The 22,194-nt window shown below is 44.8% G+C and overlaps 1 protein-coding gene across 18 annotated transcripts in view; it reads right to left on the bottom strand.

Annotated features, from left to right (window-relative positions):
• Positions 1-235: 235 nt before the first annotated feature.
• Positions 236-22,194, bottom strand: part of LOC110509866 (guanine nucleotide exchange factor VAV2) — a 258,012-nt gene continuing 236,053 nt past the window's right edge. For 2 of the 18 annotated variants that reach the window (XR_002471495.2, XR_002471498.2), the window contains 18 exons: positions 21,536-21,604; positions 20,755-20,841; positions 18,208-18,296; positions 17,956-18,088; positions 17,592-17,606; positions 17,120-17,229; positions 16,901-17,002; positions 7,989-8,077; positions 7,775-7,788; positions 7,551-7,572; positions 7,107-7,234; positions 6,909-6,980; positions 6,748-6,812; positions 6,161-6,277; positions 4,331-4,418; positions 4,080-4,221; positions 2,505-3,193; positions 236-2,260 (listed from right to left, as the gene is read on the bottom strand). Coding sequence is in view for 9 of the 18 variants with exons in the window: in XM_021591037.2 (XP_021446712.1) it covers positions 2,213-2,260; positions 2,505-2,659; positions 3,107-3,193; positions 4,080-4,221; positions 4,331-4,418; positions 6,161-6,277; positions 6,748-6,812; positions 6,909-6,980; positions 7,107-7,234; positions 7,551-7,572; positions 7,775-7,788; positions 7,989-8,077; positions 16,901-17,002; positions 17,120-17,229; positions 17,592-17,606; positions 17,956-18,088; positions 18,208-18,296; positions 20,755-20,841; positions 21,536-21,604 (1,632 nt within the window). In the remaining 9 variants the exon portion in view is untranslated. The remainder of the gene's footprint in view (positions 2,261-2,504; positions 3,194-4,079; positions 4,222-4,330; positions 4,419-6,160; positions 6,278-6,747; positions 6,813-6,908; positions 6,981-7,106; positions 7,235-7,550; positions 7,573-7,774; positions 7,789-7,988; positions 8,078-16,900; positions 17,003-17,119; positions 17,230-17,591; positions 17,607-17,955; positions 18,089-18,207; positions 18,297-20,754; positions 20,842-21,535; positions 21,605-22,194) is intronic. The other 16 variants (XR_002471502.2, XR_002471503.2, XM_021591037.2 and 13 more) reach the window with 15 other exon arrangements.

Below are 22,194 nucleotides of genomic sequence, written 5' to 3'. Positions count from 1 at the left end.
TAGCCAGCCCAGATGTTGTATTCTCACGTTCAATATGCTAACAGCTGCTCCTCATGTTGTTGTGTCATCAGACGTCCACAAGATGGCGCCTATAAGCCATCACATTTCCCTCTGACTTCTCAAAGTTCCAAATGACATCTGGACATATTAGGTACTGTATTAGGTATTTGACAAGGCTTTGTTAAAAAAAAATAACAATAAAAGATTATTTAGCTCATATAACAGAAACATCAAATTTAGGCAAAAAGAGAAATATTTATTTCATGATAGACCTCATTTTGGAAATACTCGACCGTTCCAAAAAATGTACACGATTAAGTAATTTTTTGAAGATGTACTGACAGGAGATGAAATATCTATTACCACATGCAATGGGGTTTCTCCACTACACAAACAGTGACTAAGTAATTCCCCCCCCCCCCCCCCCCCATAGCTAACAAGTACTCCCCTCAAAATGAACTCCTTCAATCCTAGATGGCAGGAGTTGTATTTGGGAGTAGTGGGCCTTTGGAATGCACACTGTCACATATTGTCAGAAACTTACAGTACTCTTTCCTCTTCCACCACATCAGTCTTAGTTTGTCAGCCAACATCATTGTTTGAATCCTTCTGGTCAGTAGATTATTGTGGGTAGCCTACTTGGCAACTGATCTGGGATGGGACCAGGGAATATGGCAGCCATCTGTATCTCTATCTTCTAATTAAATGGATGTGGTCATTCAGTCAATGATCCAGTGTAGCTGCACTGTTTTCTCTCTGAGCTAGAAAATGTATGACTGTGTACAATATGTCCATATTGTGACACCTTCATATTATGTTCAGGTAGATCCTCATAGTATGATGTTGACTTTTTGATTCTGCGTAATTCATGGAGCTGCCATATTACTTCGCCAGTCACCAAAGCAACAAAATTTGATTTAAATTGTAAACTTGCTAAAGTCCCAGTACCATGTGTCCATTTGTAAAATAAGGCAAGGTACAAACAAACTGATAACACAAATATCTAGGTTAAAGTTCATGCGGACATTAATAAAAAGAGGTTGCATTTGGCTTTAAAATAATTCAGGTTGGTCCAGTTTCCAGCAGGTAAATGTGGTCTTGTTCAAAATAAAACTAAATTAAAAACAACAAAAACATTGAACACCAAGATAGATTTTCAGTGCATTAAGTGGGTGTTGGACTGACTTAAAGTTTCCCTTTTTGCATCCTGTTGATTGTGAGGAGATCCCACAGACGTAAAGTGCTGAGACTGATGTGAACCTTCTATCTGTACACCCATTCTACCTAACATTACACCTTTCAGTGGGTCGCTGTGTTTTTTGGCTGCGACAGGAACCGTTAATTCCCCGACTCCAGTGCAATGTTTCTGAGGGCCACTGTCTATCTTCAGTCGGCAAGGGGGACGAATTAATGAACTAACTCCCTTCTTGCACCAGTCACATAGAGTGTTGATGACTGGAGCAATCCCAAATGGTCCATCGCCCCCTTCTCTCTTCTTCTCCATCCATAGTCCACTCTGTAGTAGAGGATGGATGGGTAGAGCTCGACTGAAAGCTGGCGAATCCTGTGAGCATTGACCACACTTCAAAGGCAAGGGCAAGTGTGAGTGTGTGTGTGTGTGTGTGTGTGTGTGTGTGTGTGTGCAAGGCCATTTCTCCTTCCCTCTCTCCTGTAAGCCTTCAAGGCATCACCATGACAACTAAGGCAAAATCTTCCAGCAAAAAGACACAAACCTGTGTTTTGTTCTTTTTCTTTTCGTCTGCTGTGTTGCTAATCTCAACAACACACAATAATTGTTAGGATCTCTGTTAAATAAATTATCTATACATTATATTAGCCCCTCCCATAGACCTGCAACAAAGGAGGAGTCTATCTATGTAATAAAACTATAGGTTCCCAGTATCTGTATGTACTGTGTGTTGGGCCTCTCTACAATTTTTCACAGTCCACGTCAGCCTCTTCAGAACAACAAGAGGCAGACAGACTTCCTCACAGAGATCAAACAGGACAAGATCTTACAAAAAAACAACATAAGCAAAGCCGATGCATACAAGTAGGAAGAAAACCGGAGTAGAAACGTTGTTCACTGCAAAATCAGTATCCAGCAAAAAGTATTCCACATGGTGTTTCCCTGGAAACCAACTAGTCCTCTCTGAGGACTGTGGAGCGAGGTGTGATGTGATTGGACTGGGGCCGTGGTGACATCAGAGCCTCACTGAACTCCTTCTTCGTCAACGTACGTTGAGGGAAACCAGCCAATCTGAAATGTCAACAATGAGATCAGAAACTTGGCAAAAATCTAATACTGTAGCCGAAAGAAAAGCCTTCTAGATTTCAGTGAGGCAAATGCTAGATTAGACAACATTGTAGACTTCCCTTGGTGGAAACCCTGTACATTAAGACTCTCTCATACATGTGTAATTACACAGCAATTGCTATAGTAAGAACATTGTAATATCATGAATATCATCTCTTAAGCCCCTCCTATATTCGTTCTCTCTCACCCTGTCATTGGCCTCTCCCTTCCACCAGCCCTGGTCTCCTCCAATCTTGCTGTAGATCTTGACGATGTCCCCTTCTCTGAGTGACAGCTCTCTCATGTCCCGTGCTGCAAAGTTGTACCTGGCCACCGCTGTGCTGACCACCCTCGGCGTGAATACTGCAGCAATGACATCAGAGCGAGTCCGTGGGATAACAGTGCAGAGAGACCAGACACATTGGTGGCCCACAGATAAAGATTGTGGGAGAGTGCACAACATTAACAGACAGTAGTGGAGATTAGGGTTGGAGGAGAGGATGGTGCATGAGTGATACAGAGGAGATGGATTCTGCACCTTGATTCAATTTGACTTTCTAATGAAACCAGTTCATTCAATGCTCTACTCAATGATGGCACAGTGATGACACATAAAGATAAAGTCGCACATCCTATATGCTCCAAACAATGTAATGCACAGTGATGACACATGACAACAGAGATGAGAACCTATGACAGCAGCTATGAAAGAGTACGGGATGAAAAGGGATGTGAAACGAGAGGAGAGGTGGCTTGCTAGAGGGAAGAGGGAAGAAGAACAAGAGCTGAAGAAAAGGGAGGAGAGAGTACCTGACCAGAAGGGGGCTGAGCTCTGAGAGGAGAAGTTTAGACCCTGAGGACTGAGGAAGGAGAAGTTGTAGGAAGCGCCAATGGCTGCTGAGACAGGCAGTGGAAGAGAGAACAAGAAAGAGAAAGAGAGAGAGAGAAAGGAAATTCATTAGGGAGCGTGCAATGGCCACCTTGATCTCTGGCCAGCTAACACACCGGGCTTTGGACAGATAGTCCCCATGGGAAAAAAATAGCCTAAATCAAGAGGGAGAAAAACAATACTCCATTTTATACCCATGCCTCACACACTAAAAAAAACAACCTTGACAAATGTCCAAGACACCAGAGGCGCTGAATCCTGCTCCTGGCCAGCCAGCCCCTATTCTCTGCCCTGAAGCACACCCCTTCCAACACCTCTAAATCACACACATACACACACACACACACACACACACACACACACACGACACATACACGCTCCCATTCATCTCTCCATCCATTTCCACACACTGACCAGAAAAATGGAGGGAGAAAAATGTGTTGTTTGTGCCAGATGGACCTGGCTGGAGAGGGAGAAAGACTATGTGGGAGGCTGGCCAGAGCAGAGAGCAGAGCCAAATCATTTATTACACATCTAATGATGGAGAGTGTTCAACAGAGCCTATTCAGCTGGCCAGCCAGCCAGCTCAGGGCCTGAGACAGCTGCCAGGAGCCCCAGCCCAGCCTTCCCCCCTCACTCTCTCTTTGGCGGGTTGGTTAGGTCAGGGGAAGTGGTGACTCTGGGAGGGACCGAGCCCTGCAGGATGACTGGCCTGGCTTGGTGTCTCCTGTTCTGGGAGGAGAGGGGCGGGAGGAGAAACAAACCGGCAGCCTGTCTCTGTCAGTTAATTCTGTGCCCATAGCCCTGCACACTCTGTAAGAATGCATGCACTAACTCTGAATAGGGATGTCTGTATTGTCAGAGAGTAGAGGAAGAGGGAGGAAGAAGGCTCACCAGGGATGGGCTCACCTGGAGAGCGGGTGCTGGCCCGCGACGCCGGCCCCCGTTCTTTAGATTTGTAGGGATATCGTAAAGTTGTGTCTAGCAGCTTGAAACTCTCCTTCAGCGAATGAGACTGATAGTACTCCACCAACTCCTGTCAGACAAAACACAAGAGGAAGAAGCAATAGGGTCCTTCATTAATCATATAAGCATTAGAAGTAGTAAGGGGACATTATGTGACTGATTGATGAAAGCTATATTACCAGTAGACTCTCAAACTTCTTAGCCTCAGTGATGTGGATCCAGCTGTCTTTCTCAATGACTTTAATGTGCTTCACTTCCTCATTGAACCTGTCGGAAACAAAAGTACTGCAGTGACTAGAGAGGAATCACAGGATAGGGAACGCTACCTCTAAAGGAATCCCAAACTGTATGACAACTTCCTGGCAATGTACAGTGGTGGCCAAAAGTATTGAGAAGGACACAAATATTATTTTTCACAAAGTCTGCTGCCTCAGTTTGTATGATTGAGTGACCAGATGAATTGCAATTAATTCCAAAGTCCCTCTTTGCCATGCAAATGAACTGATTCCCCAAAAAACATTTCCACTGCATTTCAGCCCTGCCACAAAAGGACCAGCTGACATCATGTCAGTGATTCTCTCGTTAACACAGGTGTGAGTGTTGACGAGGACAAGACTGGAGATCACTCTGTCATGCTGGTTGAGTTTGTATAACAGACTGGAAGCTTCAAAAGGAGGGTGGTGCTTGGAATCATTGTTATTCCTCTGTCAACCATGGTTACCTGCAAGGAAACACGTGTCGTCATCATTGCTTTGCCGAAAAAGGGCTTCACAGGCAAGGATATTGCTGCCAGTAAGATTGCACCTAAATCAACCATTTATCGGAACTTCAAGGAGAGCGGTTCAATTGTTGTGAAGAAGGCTTCAGGGCGCCCAAGAAAGTCCAGCAAGCGCCAGGACCGTCTCCTAAAGTTGATTCAGCTGCGGGATTGGGGCATCACCAGTACAAAGCTTGCCCAGGAATGGCAGCAGGCAGGTGTGACGCACAGTGAGGCGAAGACTTTTGGAGGATGGCCTGATGTCAAGAAGGGCAGTAAAGAAAAGGAAAAACATCAGGAACAGACTGATATTCTGTAAAAGGTACAGGGATTGGACTGCTGAGGACTGGGGTAAAGTCATTTTCTCTGATGAATCCCCGTTCCGATTGTTTGGGGCATCCGGGAAAAAAACTTGTCCGGAGAAGACAAGGTGAGCTCTACCATCAGTCCTGTGTCATGTCAACAGTAAAGCATCCCGAGACCATTCATGTGTGGGGTTGCTTCTCAGCCAAGGGAGTGGGCTCACTCACAATTTTGCCTAAGAACACAGCCATGAATAAAGAATGGTACCAACACATCCACCGAGAGCAACTTCTCCCAACCATCCAGGAAAAGTTTGGTGACGAACAATGCCTTTTCCAGCATGATGGAGCACCTTGCCATAAGGCAAAAGTGATAACTAAGTGGCTCTAGGAACAAAACATCGATATTGTGGGTCCATGGCCAGGAAACTCCCCAGACCTTAATCCCATTGAGAACTTGTGGTCAATCCTCAAGAGGCGGGTGGACAAACAAAATCCCACAAATTCTGACAAACTCCAAGCATTGATTATGCAAGAATGGGCTGCCATCAGTCAGGATGTGGCCCAGAAGTTAATTGACAGCATGCCAGGGCGGATTACAGAGGTCTTGAAAAAGAAGGGTCAACACTGCAAATATTGACTCTTTGCATCAACTTCATGTAATTGTCAATAAAAGCCTTTGACACTTATGAAATGCTTGTAATTATACTTCAGTATTCCATAGTAACATCTGACAAAAATATCTAAAGACACTGAAGCAGCAGACTTTGTGAAAATTAATATTTGTGTAATTCTCAAAACTTTTGGCCACAACTGTACACTACAAAGATTGAGTCATTCAATAAAGTGACTTGCACTATAAAGTATGCAAAGGAATGGAGGTTTGGTAGTGTTAGAGATACAAAGAAGGTTATTTACCTTTCCTAGGGCAAATGGTAAACAACACTCACTTGATGCTGATGGCGAACCTCTCTGCCTCAGCAGTCCTCTCTCTGATCAGGTATGTTCCACTGCTGTGGGACTTTAACAGGTTGTCAGCCTGTGTCCGCTCCATGTTGCCAGCAAACCTGACGGGACATTGAGTAATACACCGTCCTAGCATGGTAATACACCGTCCTAGCATAGTAATATCCTGTCTTAACATAGTAATACACTGTCTTAACATAGTAATATCCTGTCTTAACATAGTAATACACTGTCTTAACATAGTAATACACTGTCTTAACATAGTAATATCCTGTCTTAACATAGTAATATCCTGTCTTAACATAGTAATACACTGTCTTAACATAGTAATACACTGTCTTAACAAATTAATACATTGTCTAACAAAGTAATACACTGTCTTAACAAAGTAAAACACTGTCTTAATGTAGTAATACACTGTCTTAACATAGTAATGCACTGTCCTAACATAATACCACAGTAATACAATTTATTTACTGCAGAGAAATAAGAAGATAGTACTTTCAAACTACACTGAATCATCATTTCAAAATGAGGACATGTATGATGTATCCAAGGTGAAGGGTCATACCAGGGGTATCCATAGTAGTCTGTTTCCCTTGAGGGCTGCCGGCTGGGGAAGGACTGGAACAAAGGCTGTGGTGACAACAACAAAATCAGCATTAGAGAGTTCATAAATAGAGTAAAATCATTAGTGAGTGAATTAATGTGTATGTTTGAGGGGTATTTTACCTTGGGATCCAAACAAGGCTTTACACAGTTGTTAGGAAAGAAGCCACTCTTCTGGGTTTGGATAAGCTTTCCCTGGGAGAGAGACACTAGGTGTTGATATACAACAACTCTGCTGCTATGGATGGATATAGGATAATGATATGAATGTTAGGTGATAACCTATAGTCACTATTTATAGGGGGGAGGGAGTGATTTTACCTCCCACCAGGTGGTGTCAGGTTCCCCCTTCAGCAGCTCGATGAAGTCCCCTGTCTGAAAGGAGAGTGGAGTCTTCCCCGGAGGAACAGGCGTCCCATGATAGTTCCTTACTGCCACCATCTTAGGGCCTGAAGTCAGGATCAAATGCATTCTGTAAGATAAACTAAACACTCTTCCAATGGGCTATGAAGACTATACAGAATTCTCCATATACATCTCAACACTTCCATCGCTTGTATTAGTCTACTCAATCGGCGCTTGCATTTTAGTCTTCCACTAGATGGAAGCAGAGAGCTGTAGCTCTAATCCACCTTCCAAACAACTTCAAATTAGTTTGACCGCTTGAGAGCAATCTTTATCGAAGTCTGCTGTACATTGTTTTGATTTCTGACTGAGTAACATTACACTGTGCTGTGTGAATTCCTGTATACACAGCATTCCTACCTGATGACGGTAGTCCAAGGTCCTGAAAAAGGAAGGATCAGCACATAACAGGGTCAAGATAAGGGAGCTCCACAGTGGAGTTATAGCGTTATGATGCTACACAACCAAACAGATGTATCAATCATTTATAAAAAATAAAAAAACAATATGAGAACTTCCTCATGATACATTAGATTGCATTTTTCGAAAGGTGAATGTCTAAGGAGCGGGGGGGGGGCACTCACCGTGTCGAGTGGATCTGAAAAAAAGGAGAGAGAAAGAGAAAGGATGAGGAAGAGCAGTCGGTCAACAAAATGTTACAACTCAGTATTTATTAATGTCCCATTGGACAGTCTATCGAGGGAGACTTGTCAGTAACACTTCACATGAAGTTACTCTTATACCTGTGTAGTTCCACTGTAATGTATAGTACTGGAGTTGAGTGTAAAGTAAACCTACTGATTTTGCAGATGGTGATGCACTCTAGACACTCTTTATGAGCTCCAGTCCCACAGCGGGAACAGTAGTACCCCTGGTAGAAGATCCCCCTGGAGACACAGACAGTGGGGGGGGGGGGGGGGGTCAGGGGTGAGGAAAAGACAGACACTGACAAGCCAATCATGCACAGGATCATTCTTGACCAGCTAGGACCTGTCTTTATCTAAACACCACTCTAAATAGAATATACTGTACAACATGCACCATATGGGATGCTGTGCATTTGGAAAGTATTTAGACCCCTTGACTTTTCCAACATTTTGTTACGTTACAGCCTTATTCTAAAATTGATTACATTGTCTTTTCCCCCTCTTCAATCTACACACAATACACCATATAGATAAAGCAAAAACAGGTTTTTATACATTTTCGCTAAGTTATAAAAAACTGAAATATCACATTTCAAATCAAATCAAATTGTATTAGTCACATGCGCCGAATACAACAACAGTAGACCTTACAGTGAAATGCTTACTTCCGAGCCCCTAACCAACAATGTAGTTAAAAAAAATATGGATAAGAATAAGGAATAAAAGTAACAAGTATTTAAAGAGCAGCAGTGAAATAACAATAGCGAGACTATATACAGGGAGGTACTGATACAGAGTCAATGTGCAGGGGCACCGGTTAGTTGAGTACAGGTAGCAGCGGTGTAAAAGAGGGGAAAACAAATAGTCTGGGTAGCCATTCGATTAGGTGTTCAGGAGTCTTATGGCTTGGGGTTAGAGGCTGTTAAGAAGCCTCTTGGACCTAGACTTGGTGCTCCGGTACTGCTTGCCGTGTGGTAGCAGAGAGAACAGTCTATGACTAGGGTGGCTAGAGTCTTTGACAATTTTTGCGGCTTTCCTCTGACACCGCTTAGTATAGAGGTCCTGGATGGCAGGAAGCTTGGCCCCAGTGATGTACTGGGCCGTTCGCACTACCCTCTGCAGTGCCTTGCGGTAGGAGGCTGAGCAGTTGCCATACCAGGCAGTGATGCAACCATGCTCTCGATGGTGCAGCTGTAGAACCTTTTGAGGATCTGAGGACCCATGCCAAATCTTTTCAGACTCCTGAGGGGGAATAGGTCTTGTCGTGCCCTTTTCACAACTGTCTTGGTGTGCTTGGACCAAGTTAGTTTGTTGGTGATGTGGACACCAAGGAACTTGAAGCTCTCAACCTGCTCCACTGCAGCCCCATCGATGAGAATGGGAGCATACTCTGTCCTCTTTTTCCTGTAGTCCACAATCATCTACTTTGTCTTGATCACGTTGAGGGATAGGTTGTTATCCTGGCACCACACGGCCAGGTCTCTGACCTCCTCCCTAAAGGCTGTTTCATTGCTGTCAGTGATCAGGCCCACCACTGTTGTGTCATCGGCAAACTTAATGATGGTGTTGGAGTCGTGACTGGCCGTGCAGTCATGAGTGAACAGGGAGTACAGGAGGAGACTGAGCACGCACCCCTGGTGCCCCTGTGTTGAGGATGAGCGTGGCGGATGTGTTGTTACCTACCCTTACCACCTGGGGGCGGCCTGTCATGAAGTCCAGGATCCAGTTGCAGAGGGAGGTGTTTAGTCCCAGGGTCCTTAGAATTATTGATGAGCTTTGAGGGCACAATGGTGTTGATCGCTGAGCTGTAGTCAATGAATAGCATTCTCACATAGGTGTTCCTTTTGTCCAAATGGGAAAGGCCAGTGTGGAGTACAATAAAGATTGCATAATCTGTGGATCTGTTGGGGAGGTATGCAAATTGGAGTGGGTCTAGGGTTTCTGGGATAATGGTGTTGATGTCAGCCATGACCAGCCTTTCAAAGCACTTCATGGCTACACACATGCGTGCTACGGGTCAGTAGACATTTAGGCAGGTTACCATAGTGTTCTTGGGCACAGGCACCATGGTGGTCTGCTTAAAACATGTTGGTATTACAGACTCGGACAGGGAGAGGTTGAAAATATCAGTGAAGACACCTGCCAGTTGGTCCGCGCATGCTCGCAGTACATGTCCTGGTAATCCGTCTAGCCCCGCAGCCTTGTAAATGATGACCTGTTTAAAAGTCTTATTCGCATCGGCTGCGGAGAGCGTGATCACACACTCTTCCGGAACAGCTGGTGCTCTCATGCATGTTTCAGTGTTATTTGCCTCGAAGCGAGCATAGAAGTAGTTTAGCTCGTCTGGTAGGCTCATGTCAGTGGGCAGCTCTCGGCTGTGCTTCCCTTTGTAGTCTGTAATGGTTTGCAAGCCCTGCCACATCCGACGAGTGTCAGAGCCTGTGTAGTACGATTCGATCTAGTCATGTATTGACGCTTTGCCTGTTTGATGGTTCGTCGGAGGGCAAAGCGGGATTTCTTATAAGCTTCTGGATTAGAGTCCCGCTCCTTGAAAGCAGCAGCTCTAGCCTTTAGCTCAGTGCGGATGTTGCCTGTAATCCATGGCTTCTGGTTGGTGTATGTACGTACGATCACCATGGGGACGACGTCATCGATGCACTTATTGATGAAGCCAATGACTGATGTGGAATCCCAGAACATATTCCAGTCTGTACTAGCAAAACAGTCCTGTAGCTTAGCATCTGCTTCATCTGACCACTTTTTATTGATCTAATCACTGGTGCTTCCTGCTTTAATTTTTGCTCGTAAGCAGGAATCAGGAGGATAGAATTATGATCATATTTGCCAAATGGAGGGCGAGGGAGAGCTGTGTATGCATCTCTGTGTGTGGAGTAAAGGTGGTCCAGAGTTTTTCCCCCTCTGGTTGCACATTTAACATACTGATAGAAATTTGGTAAAACAGATTTAAGTTTCCCTGCATTAAAGTCCCCGGCCACTAGGAGCACCACCGCTGGATGAGTGTTTTCTTGTTTGCTTATGGCAGAATACAGCTCAATCAATGCTGTTTTAGTGCCAGCCTCAGTCTGTCAGTGTAAACAGCTATGAAAAATACAGATGAAAACTCTCTAGGTAGATAGTGTGGTCTACAGCTTATCATGAGATACTCTACCTCAGACGAGCAATAACTCGAGACTTCCTTAGATATTGTGCACCAGCTGTTATTTACAAAAATACATAATCCGCCGGCCCTTGTCTTAACAGACGCCGCTGTTCTATCCTGCCGGTACAGCGTATAACCAGCCAGCTGTATGTTGATAGTGTCGTCGTTCAGTCACGACTCCGTGAAGCATAAGATATTACCATTTTGAATGTCCGGTTTGTAGTTTAATCTTCCGCGTAGGTCATCAATTTTATTCTCCAAAGAATGTATGTTTGCTAGCAGAATGGAAGGAAGTGGGGGTTTATTCGATCGCCTACGAATTCTCAGAAGGCCGCCCGCCCTCTGGCCCCTTTTTCTCTGTCTCCTCTTCACGCAAATCACGGGGATCTGGGCCTGTTCCCGAGAAAGCAGTATATCATTTGAGTCGGGCTCATCAGACTCGTTAAAGGAAAAAAAGGATTCTGCCACTCCGTGGTAAGTAATCGCAGTCCTGATGTTCAGACGTTATTTTCAGTCATAAGAGACGGTAGCAAATCAAATCAAATCAAATCAAATTTTATTTGTCACATACACATGGTTAGCAGATGTTAATGCGAGTGTAGCGAAATGCTTGTGCTTCTAGTTCCGACAATGCAGTAATAACAAGTAATCTAACTAACAATTCCAAAACTACTGTCTTGTACACAGTGTAAGGGGATAAAGAATATGTACATAAGGATATATGAATGAGTGATGGTACAGAGCAGCATAGGCAAGATACAGTAGATGGTATCGGGTACAGTATGTACAATGAGATGAGTATGTAAACAAAGTGGCATAGTATAGTATAAAGTGGCTAGTGATACATGTATTACATAAGGATACCGTCGATGATATAGAGTACAGTATATACGTATGCGTATGAGATGAATAATGTAGGGTAAGTAACATTTATATAAGGTAGCATTGTTTAAAGTGGCTAGTGATATATTTACATCATTTCCCATCAATTCCCATTATTAAAGTGGCTGGAGTTGAGTCAGTGTCAGTGTGTTGGCAGCAGCCACTCAGTGTTAGTGGTGGCTGTTTAACAGTCTGATGGCCTTGAGATAGAAGCTGTTTTTCAGTCTCTCGGTCCCAGCTTTGATGCACCTGTACTGACCTCGCCTTCTGGATGATAGCGGGGTGAACAGGCAGTGGCTCGGGTGGTTGATGTCCTTGATGATCTTTATGGCCTTCCTGTGACATCGGGTGGTGTAGGTGTCCTGGAGGGCAGGTAGTTTGCCCCCGGTGATGCGTTGTGCAGACCTCACTACCCTCTGGAGAGCCTTACGGTTGAGGGCGGTGCAGTTGCCATACCAGGCGGTGATACAGCCCGCCAGGATGCTCTCGATTGTGCATCTGTAGAAGTTTGTGAGTGCTTTTGGTGACAAGCCGAATTTCTTCAGCCTCCTGAGGTTGAAGAGGCGCTGCTGCGCCTTCTTCACGATGCTGTCTGTGTGAGTGGACCAATTCAGTTTGTCTGTGATGTGTATGCCGAGGAACTTAAAACTTGCTACCCTCTCCACTACTGTGCCATCGATGTGGATAGGGGGGTGTTCCCTCTGCTGTTTCCTGAAGTCCACAATCATCTCCTTAGTTTTGTTGACGTTGAGTGTGAGGTTGTTTTCCTGACACCACACTCCGAGGGCCCTCACCTCCTCCCTGTAGGCCGTCTCATCGTTGTTGGTAATCAAGCCTACCACTGTTGTGTCGTCCGCAAACTTGATGATTGAGTTGGAGGCGTGCGTGGCCACGCAGTCGTGGGTGAACAGGGAGTACAGGAGAGGGCTCAGAACGCAACCTTGTGGGGCCCCAGTGTTGAGGATCAGCGGGGAGGAGATGTTGTTGCCTACCCTCACCACCTGGGGGCGGCCCGTCAGGAAGTCCAGTACCCAGTTGCACAGGGCGGGGTCGAGACCCAGGGACTCGAGCTTGATGACGAGCTTGGAGGGTACTATGGTGTTGAATGCTGAGCTGTAGTCGATGAACAGCATTCTCACATAGGTATTCCTCTTGTCCAGATGGGTTAGGGCAGTGTGCAGTGTGGTTGAGATTGCATCGTCTGTGGACCTATTTGGGCGGTAAGCAAATTGGAGTGGGTCTAGGGTGTCAGGTAGGGTGGAGGTGATATGGTCCTTGACTAGTCTCTCAAAGCACTTCATGATGACGGATGTGAGTGCTACGGGGCGGTAGTCATTTAGCTCAGTTACCTTAGCTTTCTTGGGAACAGGAACAATGGTGGCCCTCTTGAAGCATGTGGGAACAGCAGACTGGTATAGGGATTGATTGAATATGTCCGTAAACACACCGGCCAGCTGGTCTGCGCATGCTCTGAGGGCGCGGCTGGGGATGCCATCTGGGCCTGCAGCCTTGCGAGGGTTAACACGTTTAAATGTCTTACTCACCTCGGCTGCAGTGAAGGAGAGACCGCATGTTTTCGTTGCAGGCCGTGTCAGTGGCACTGTATTGTCCTCAAAGCGGGCAAAAAAGTTATTTAGTCTGCCTGGGAGCAAGACATCCTGGTCCGTGACTGGGCTGGGTTTCTTCCTGTAGTCCGTGATTGACTGTAGACCCTGCCACATGCCTCTTGTGTCTGAGCCGTTGAATTGAGATTCTACTTTGTCTCTGTACTGGCGCTTAGCTTGTTTGATAGCCTTGCGGAGGGAATAGCTGCACTGTTTGTATTCGGTCATGTTACCAGACACCTTGCCCTGATTAAAAGCAGTGGTTCGCGCTTTCAGTTTCACACGAATGCTGCCATCAATCCACGGTTTCTGGTTAGGGAATGTTTTAATCGTTGCTATGGGAACGACATCTTCAACGCACGTTCTAATGAACTCGCACACCGAATCAGCGTATTCGTCAATGTTGTTATCTGACGCAATACGAAACATCTCCCAGTCCACGTGATGGAAGCAGTCTTGGAGTGTGGAGTCAGCTTGGTCGGACCAGCGTTGGACAGACCTCAGCGTGGGAGCCTCTTGTTTTAGTTTCTGTCTGTAGGCAGGGATCAACAAAATGGAGTCGTGGTCAGCTTTTCCGAAAGGGGGGCGGGGCAGGGCCTTATATGCGTCGCGGAAGTTAGAGTAACAATGGTCCAAGGTCTTTCCTCCCCTGGTTGCGCAATCGATATGCTGATAAAATTTGGGGAGTCTTGTTTTCAGATTAGCCTTGTTAAAATCCCCAGCTACAATGAATGCAGCCTCCGGATAAATTGTTTCCAGTTTGCAGAGAGTTAAATAAAGTTCGTTCAGAGCCATCGATGTGTCTGCTTGGGGGGGGATATATACGGCTGTGATTATAATCGAAGAGAATTCTCTTGGTAGATAATGCGGTCTACATTTGATTGTGAGGAATTCTAAATCAGGTGAACAGAAGGATTTGAGTTCCTGTATGTTTCTTTCATCGCACCATGTCACGTTAGTCATAAGGCATACGCCCCCGCCCCTCTTTTTACCAGAAAGATGTTTTTTCCTGTCTGCGCGATGCGTGGAGAAACCTGTTGGCTGCACCGCTTCGGATTGCGTCTCTCCAGTAAGCCACGTTTCCGTGAAGCAAAGAACGTTACAGTCTCTGATGTCCCTCTGGAATGCTACCCTTGCTCGGATTTCATCAACCTTGTTGTCAAGAGACTGGACATTGGCAAGAAGAATGCTAGGGAGTGGTGCGCGCTGTGCCCGTCTCCGGAGTCTGACCAGAAGACCGCCTCGTTTCCCTCTCTTTCGGAGTCGTTTTTTTGGGTCGCTGCATAGGATCCACTCCGTTGTCCTGTTTGTAAGGCAGAACACAGGATCCGCGTCGCGAAAAACATATTCTTGGTCGTACTGATGGTGAGTTGATGCTGATCTTATATTCAGTAGTTCTTCTCGACTGTATGTAATGAAACCTAAGATGACCTGGGGTACTAATGTAAGAAATAACACGTAAAAAAACAAAAAACTGCATAGTTTCCTAGGAACGCGAAGCGAGGCGGCCATCTCTGTCGGCGCCGGAAGTAATCACCAATATGTATAAAATAAGTAAAAACATAAGTTACAAACAACGCAATCAAACAAAAAAACACAATCGGTTGGGGACACGTAAAATGCCAGCCTTCTTCTCCGCGCCATTGTTACTGAGGTACATTTACAAGTATTCAGACCCTTTACTCAGCACTTTGTTGAAGCACCTTTGGCAGTGATTACAGCCTCAAGTCTTCTTGGGTATGACGCTACAAATTTGGCACACCTGTATTTGGGGAGGTTCTCCCATTGTTCTCTGCAGATCCTCTCAAGCTCTGTCAGTTAGGATGGGGAGTGTCGCTGCACAGCTATTTTCAGGTCTCTCCAGAGATGTTTGATCGGGTTCAAGTCCGGGCTCTGGTTCGGCTACTCAAGGACATTCTGAGACTTCCCGAAGCCACTCCTGCGTTTTTGTCTTGGCTGTGTGCTTAGGGTTGTTGTCCTGTTGGAAGGTGAACCTTCACCCCAGTCTGAGGTCCTGAGCGCTCTGGAGCAGGTTTTCATCAAGGTTCTCTCTGTACTTTGCTCTGTTCATACTTCCCTCGATCCTGACGAGTCTCCCAGTCCCTGCCGCTGAAAGACATCTCCACAGCATGGTGCTGCCATCACCATGTTTCTAATGGTCTGAGAGTCTTTAGATGCCTTTTGGCAAACTCCAAGTAGGTCGTCATGTGCCCTTTACTGAGGAGTTGCTTCCGTCTGGCCACTCTACCATAAAGGCCTGATTGGTGGAGTGCTGCAGAGATGATTGTCCTTCTGGAAGGTTCTCCTATTTCCACAGAGAAACTGCTCTGACATGTAGTGTCAAATGTTGGACCTTATATAGACAGGTGTGTGCCTTTCCAAATCCTTTCCAATCAATTGAATTTACCACAGGTGAAGTCCAGTCAATTTGTAGAAACATCTGAAGGATGATCAATGAAAACAGGATGCACCTGAACTCAATTTTGAGTCTCATAGAATATGGGTTGAATACTTATGTAAATTAGGTATTTCTGGGGACAGGGGACGGGAGGGTGTTAATCAATTTGCTTTGACATTATGGGGTATTGTGTGTAGATTGACGAAAAAAAACTAATCATTGAATGCATTTTAGAATACGGCTGTAATATAACAAAATGTGGAAGAGGTCAAAGGTTCTGAATACTTTCCGAATGCTCTGTACACTACTGTTCCAAAAGCTTCAGGTTTGGTTCCTGGGTGGCCAAACACTGTCTATTTGTGTTAACTGACTGTCACCGTGAATAAAAGCTCCCGCTAAAATAGCCATAAATTCAATGTACTACATCCACCGTAAGCGTTCCACTCTTTTTCAGGCCACACAATCAAGTGGATTACGTTCTACGTTATGTAAAATACTGTATGCTCTGCAGTGTATACGCTGTCATGTCCAATAGCCAACACCATACATCAGACTAAAACACTGGGGCTACTGATGAAATTAGCAGTTAGCAGCTAGAGGTAGCAGCACACTGGTCCCTTCCACAGCACGGGGTGGGAATTTAGGTCAGCGTTGCTACTATGTCGTTTTTGGGTCAATACATTGCATGGAGTGTAGAGTGTAGACAGCCACTGTAGTAGAAGTCAGAAGAGTGCACAGCATAGCGCTGGAGCTGCACTCACATTGTCAACTTAGATGCAGGCCTACTGTAATGGTTGGCTTTTAGAGTGTTTCCGTGGGTGTTCTAGCTGTCAGTCAAATCAAAAAGACTCAAAGGCTGAGTGATTTGTCATTCAGGGAGTTTAGACAGGCTGGCAAGCTCAACAGACTGAATATCAAAGTAAGTGTGTAGCGTCAGTAAGTACCACTAACATCCCTTTAGAAAACAGTGCTGTCAACTAAGTGCATGATAAGGCCCTGCGGCTGGTGCCAAGTCTCACCTCAGCAGCATCTTGCAAGCTCGGCAGTTGGTGTTCTTCTCAAACGTGTGCATCTGGAAGTTGTGCTGATTGGCCGTGGCTTTCTCCGGCTTGATGTTTGACCTTTGGGATTGGAGGAAACATACATGATACATAGTGAGTGTTAATGAAATGGATCTGATTAGTCTGAAAGATCCACTCGGCTGCATGCTGCTTCTATAGGCCTACTACTGTACCCACATGGCCATCTCAAACTGCTCCATCCATTTCCTCTTGGTGTCCTCTGTTTTACAGAAGAACTGAAAGCCCTGCTTGCCTTGCAGGTGAATCAGGTAGAAGCCATAGGACCACTGCAGAGAGAGAGAGAGAATGAAGAAAGGACGGTCGAGAGAAAGAAATATGGAGGTAGATGGAGAGAGTAGTGGGGGAGAGATGAGGAGGATTGTGACAAATTCCCCCCCAAAATCATGTATACTAACAAATTGCACTTTCTATAGCCTACACATTCCCTTTGGAGCTAACCAAGAGACAGTGTTCACTCATGGCAATGCATCTGACAAAAAGTTAAGAGAATCACTTAGCCAGTGGGTGCACATGCAATCATAGCATGACACCCAACACAACACACACACACACACACACACACACACACACACACACACACACACACACGCTGCTATGAGAAGATGAGTTAAGGGTTGCTTCAGCTTACCATTTTTCCACTGGACTGGTAAGCATGCAAAGAAAAACACACCAGAGAAGACCCAGTTACACATGCACACGACCACACATGCAGATTCAAAACAATGGTTAGATTGGTGGAAGATGCACACGGCCTGTATTGTAAATGACCTTCATTGCATTTGCATGTTCTGCAGAGCACAGGCCGGCACAGCGCACACAGATCTGACACTTCAATGCATTACCAATGAGCTTGCTTATCTAAAGTGACCGTCACCGCAGTTCTACCTCAAGGACACCATTTGTAATGATTGCTAAGACATTGCAGAACCTGGACTGAGTGTGTCTCTTCAGCGGGGTGTTCAGAGAAATCGCAGCTCAAGGCTGCTGCCTACCTTCTTCACGTCTCTGTTGTTCATGGGGTCGTCAGACATTTTGTATGACTGCAGCTCAATGATCTCTTTCAGTTCATAGCTGTAGCCTTTCCGCTTGCACACAATGACCACTTTATCAAACAGGAATATGTACCTTGGACAGGGAACCGTAGAACATCAGTTAGAGTTCTGAACTCATGTGTAAAAAAGGCTGTTAATCACAGAGCACACATTCAGTAGGTCTGAATTTGATAGTGAAGCTAGACTACTCACCGGTCCTGCTTTGTTCGGTTGACTATGGAGGACACCTTGAGCTCGCCATCTATCTTTGGTCTGCCATACTCCTCCAGTTTGACCTGCTGCTTGGGTCACATATACACATGCCTGGATTAAAGCTGGAATCTGCAGTTCGAAACAATTAAAAAGCGGGCACCCTGCCACTGTTTTGTTAAACAGCTGCTGGTTGGGGCTTGAAAAATGGAACCACTCTCAAAATCATAGACAAAGCTATAGATATAAGGAATGACAGTCCATGATATCAAAATTATAGTTTTAACCATGTTTTGAGGTTATACAGTGTTTATTTACATATACCTTGTTTACAAACAAAGGAGTAAAACACGCAGATATTTTGGTTATGATGGGGTATGACAAATGCTCATGAAGCATCGGGAAGTTACATTCTTGACGAATCATTGGATAGATATCATTCATTTAGGTGTCTAAAAACAGATGTAGCAATGCTGTTTATTTCAGTGATGAATATGAGTGGTGGTACTAACAGAAGGTTAAGAACAGCACATTGTTGTCTACTTTACGCAATTGTATGAATTATTCATCTAACCTAGTGGAATCTCAATGAATACATTTTGCCATCGACCGAGGTACTGAACTGATTTATGATATATTAAACGTCAAGATGTCAAAATGGGAAATGTGAGTCATCATTTTATTCTGCTACCATAACATTATGACATTCATGACTCTTTCACCAGTGTCTGTACGGCCCCCTTCAGGCTGCGTTGGCTACACCAATGATTTCATGTCAGTGATACAATGAGCATACGTGCAGGACAGACAGACAGACAAGACAGTCAGTACATCTAAAATAGCAGCCTGTGGCGTCTCTGAGGCTTCATCTAAAGCACGTATCAAGGCCAATAAAAGACGTCTGCTGTTAGACTAAACACTGCCTTGTACGGCACATTTGAGTTTGGGATTCGTTGAGACTTAAAAAGATTCTCTGCTCACACTCTGGAAGAATAAATTATATATGAAAAACATGATAATTGCAGATGAGTGCGACAAGTGGAAGTGAGGGATGAGCAAGCAGAGAGAGGAGAGATTGAGAGAGAGACAGAGACAGACAGAGAGAGGAGAGATTGAGAGAGAGAAAGAGAGACAGAGAGAGATAGACAGAGAGAGAGACAGAGAGAGAGAGAAAGAGAGAGACAGAGAGAGGAGAGATTGAGAGAGAGACAGAGAGAGAGACAGAGAGAGGAGAGATTGAGAGAGAGACAGAGAGAGAGACAGAGAGAGGAGAGATTGAGAGAGAGACAGTGGAGAGATTGAGAGAGAGAAAGAGAGAGATAGACAGAGAGAGAGAGACAGAGAGAGAGAGACATATTGTAAACAAACACCACTGTAAACACAACCTATATTTATGTTTATTTATTTTCCCTTTTGTACTTTAACTATCTGCACATAGGCCTCCCGAGTGGCACAATGGTCTATGGCACTGCAGTGCTTGAGGCGTCACTACAGATACAGGTTTGATCCTGGGCTGTGTCGCTGCCAGCCGCTACCGGAAGACCCATGAGACGGAACAGTTGTCCCAGTGTCGTCCGGGTTAGGGGAGGGTTTGGTCGGCCAAGATATCCTTGTCCCATCACGCTCTAGCGACTTCTGTGGCAGGCCGGGCGAATGCACACTGACACGGTCACCATTTATTCAGTGTTTCCTCCGACACATTGGTGCACCTGGCTTCACTGGTTATGCGAGCAGTGTGTCAAGAAGCAGTGCGCCTTGGCGGGGTCGTGTTTCTGAGGCTCTTGACCTTCAACTCTCCCGAGTCCGCACGGGAGTTGTGGCAATGGGACAAGACTGTAACTACGAATTGGATATCACGAAATTGGGGAGGAGTGTGTCGGGGCCAGCGGGATGGGCAATCACTCTCTGTTGCTCAATAAATATTCAAATATATTTGTCAATCTCAATAAAGTGTCATAGACTGTAACCCAAGTCATAGACTGTTCTCTCTGATTCCACACGGAAAGCAGCACCGATGCACCAAGTCTGGAACCAACAGGACCCTGAACAGCTTCTACACCCAAGCCATAAGACTGATACATACTTAGTTAAATAGTTAACTAAATAGCTACTCAGACTATCTGCATTCACCCTTTTTGCACAAACTGTTTTGACTCATCACAGACACTGCTGCTACTGTTCATTATCTGTCCCTTTATTCCTAGGTATATGTACATATCTACCTCAATCACCTCGTATCCCTGCACATCCACTCTGTACTGGTACCCTGTGTATATTGCCAAGTTGTCGTTACTCATTGTGTATTTCTATATCTATATTCTAATATTTCGTTCTCTCTAAATTGTTGGGAAAGGCCTGTAAACAAGCATTTCACTGTTAAGTCTACACATGTTGTTTATGAACCACGTGACAAATAAAATTTGATTTAAAATATGATTTGATTTAAATCGCCAACAGGACAACGTACAAAGGGTCAACACTCATTATTGATTGAAACATCAGTGCTGATTGTAGAAAATTGCTGTTGTTTACAACAATCAAGTTACTTACAAGGTTCTCGATGGAGTTCTGGAATTCACTAATCTTCTTCAAGGTCTCGTTGTCTCTCTTCACTTCATTGATGTACATAGCCAAGTCCTTCAGAGACACATCGTATTTAAACCAGTATATCGGAATAACATCTATTATATCCTGGCAGCTGAATTAAAGCTATAATACAGTGTATAGCTATGCACACAAGCAGCCCTTTTGAATGAATAGAAAAATGTCACAATGGTTGATGATCATACCTGGAATAACCTAAAGAAAGCATGCACACACACACTTAATCCTAAAACTAAGCCTAAAACGATACCTAACCCTAACTCCTAATCCTAAACCTAACCGTAGTAACCCCTTACCCTAAACCTAACCCTTAAGATTAAAATAGCATGTGTCCTCATGGGGACCCACTTGTCCAAATTTTTCTGTTTTACTATCCTTGTGAGGACTTCTGGTACCCACAAGGATAGTTAAACAAAAACACACACACACAGATATATACACACACACACACAAACAGAAACACACACACACACACAGAAAAACACACACACACACAGACACACACAGACACACAGACACACACACACACACACACACACACACACACGAGGTTGGTGGCACCTTAATTGGGGAGAAGTGGCTCATGGTCATGACAGGAGCAGAATTGTGGAATGGTATCAAATACATCAAACACTTGGTTTGCAGGTGTTTGATGCTATTCCATTTTCTCTGTTCCAGACATTATTATGAACCGTCCTCCCTCAGCAGCCTCCTGTGACACACACACCTGCATGGCCTCCAACGCCTCCTTCAGCTGCTGTCTATCAGGTCGGTCAGTTGAATGACTCACCAGCTCCTGTAAGGGGAAGTTACATTCCATCAATGAAGAACACAACACACACATTCACAATACACTACCACACACATTCACAATACAATATCACACTCTACACACACATTCACAATACAATATCACACTCTACACACACATTCACAATACAATATCACACTCTACACACACACTCACAATACACTACCACACACACTACACACACTCACAATACACTACCACACACATTCACAATACAATATCACACTCTACACACACTCACAATACACTACCACACACACTACACACACTCACAATACACTACCACACACACTACACACACTCACAATACACTACCACACACACTACACACACTCACAATACACTACCACACACATTCACAATACAATATCACACTCTACACACACTCACAATACACTACCACACACACTACACACACTCACAATACACTACCACACACACTACACACACTCACAATACACTACCACACACACTACACACACTCACAATACACTACCACACACACTACACACACTCACAATACACTACCACACACATTCACAATACAATATCACACTCTACACACACTCACAATA

This window comes from Oncorhynchus mykiss, chromosome Y (assembly GCF_013265735.2).
Source record: "Oncorhynchus mykiss isolate Arlee chromosome Y, USDA_OmykA_1.1, whole genome shotgun sequence".
Classification (NCBI taxonomy): Eukaryota; Metazoa; Chordata; class Actinopteri; order Salmoniformes; family Salmonidae; genus Oncorhynchus; species Oncorhynchus mykiss.
This window is presented reverse-complemented; position numbering and strand designations above follow the sequence as displayed.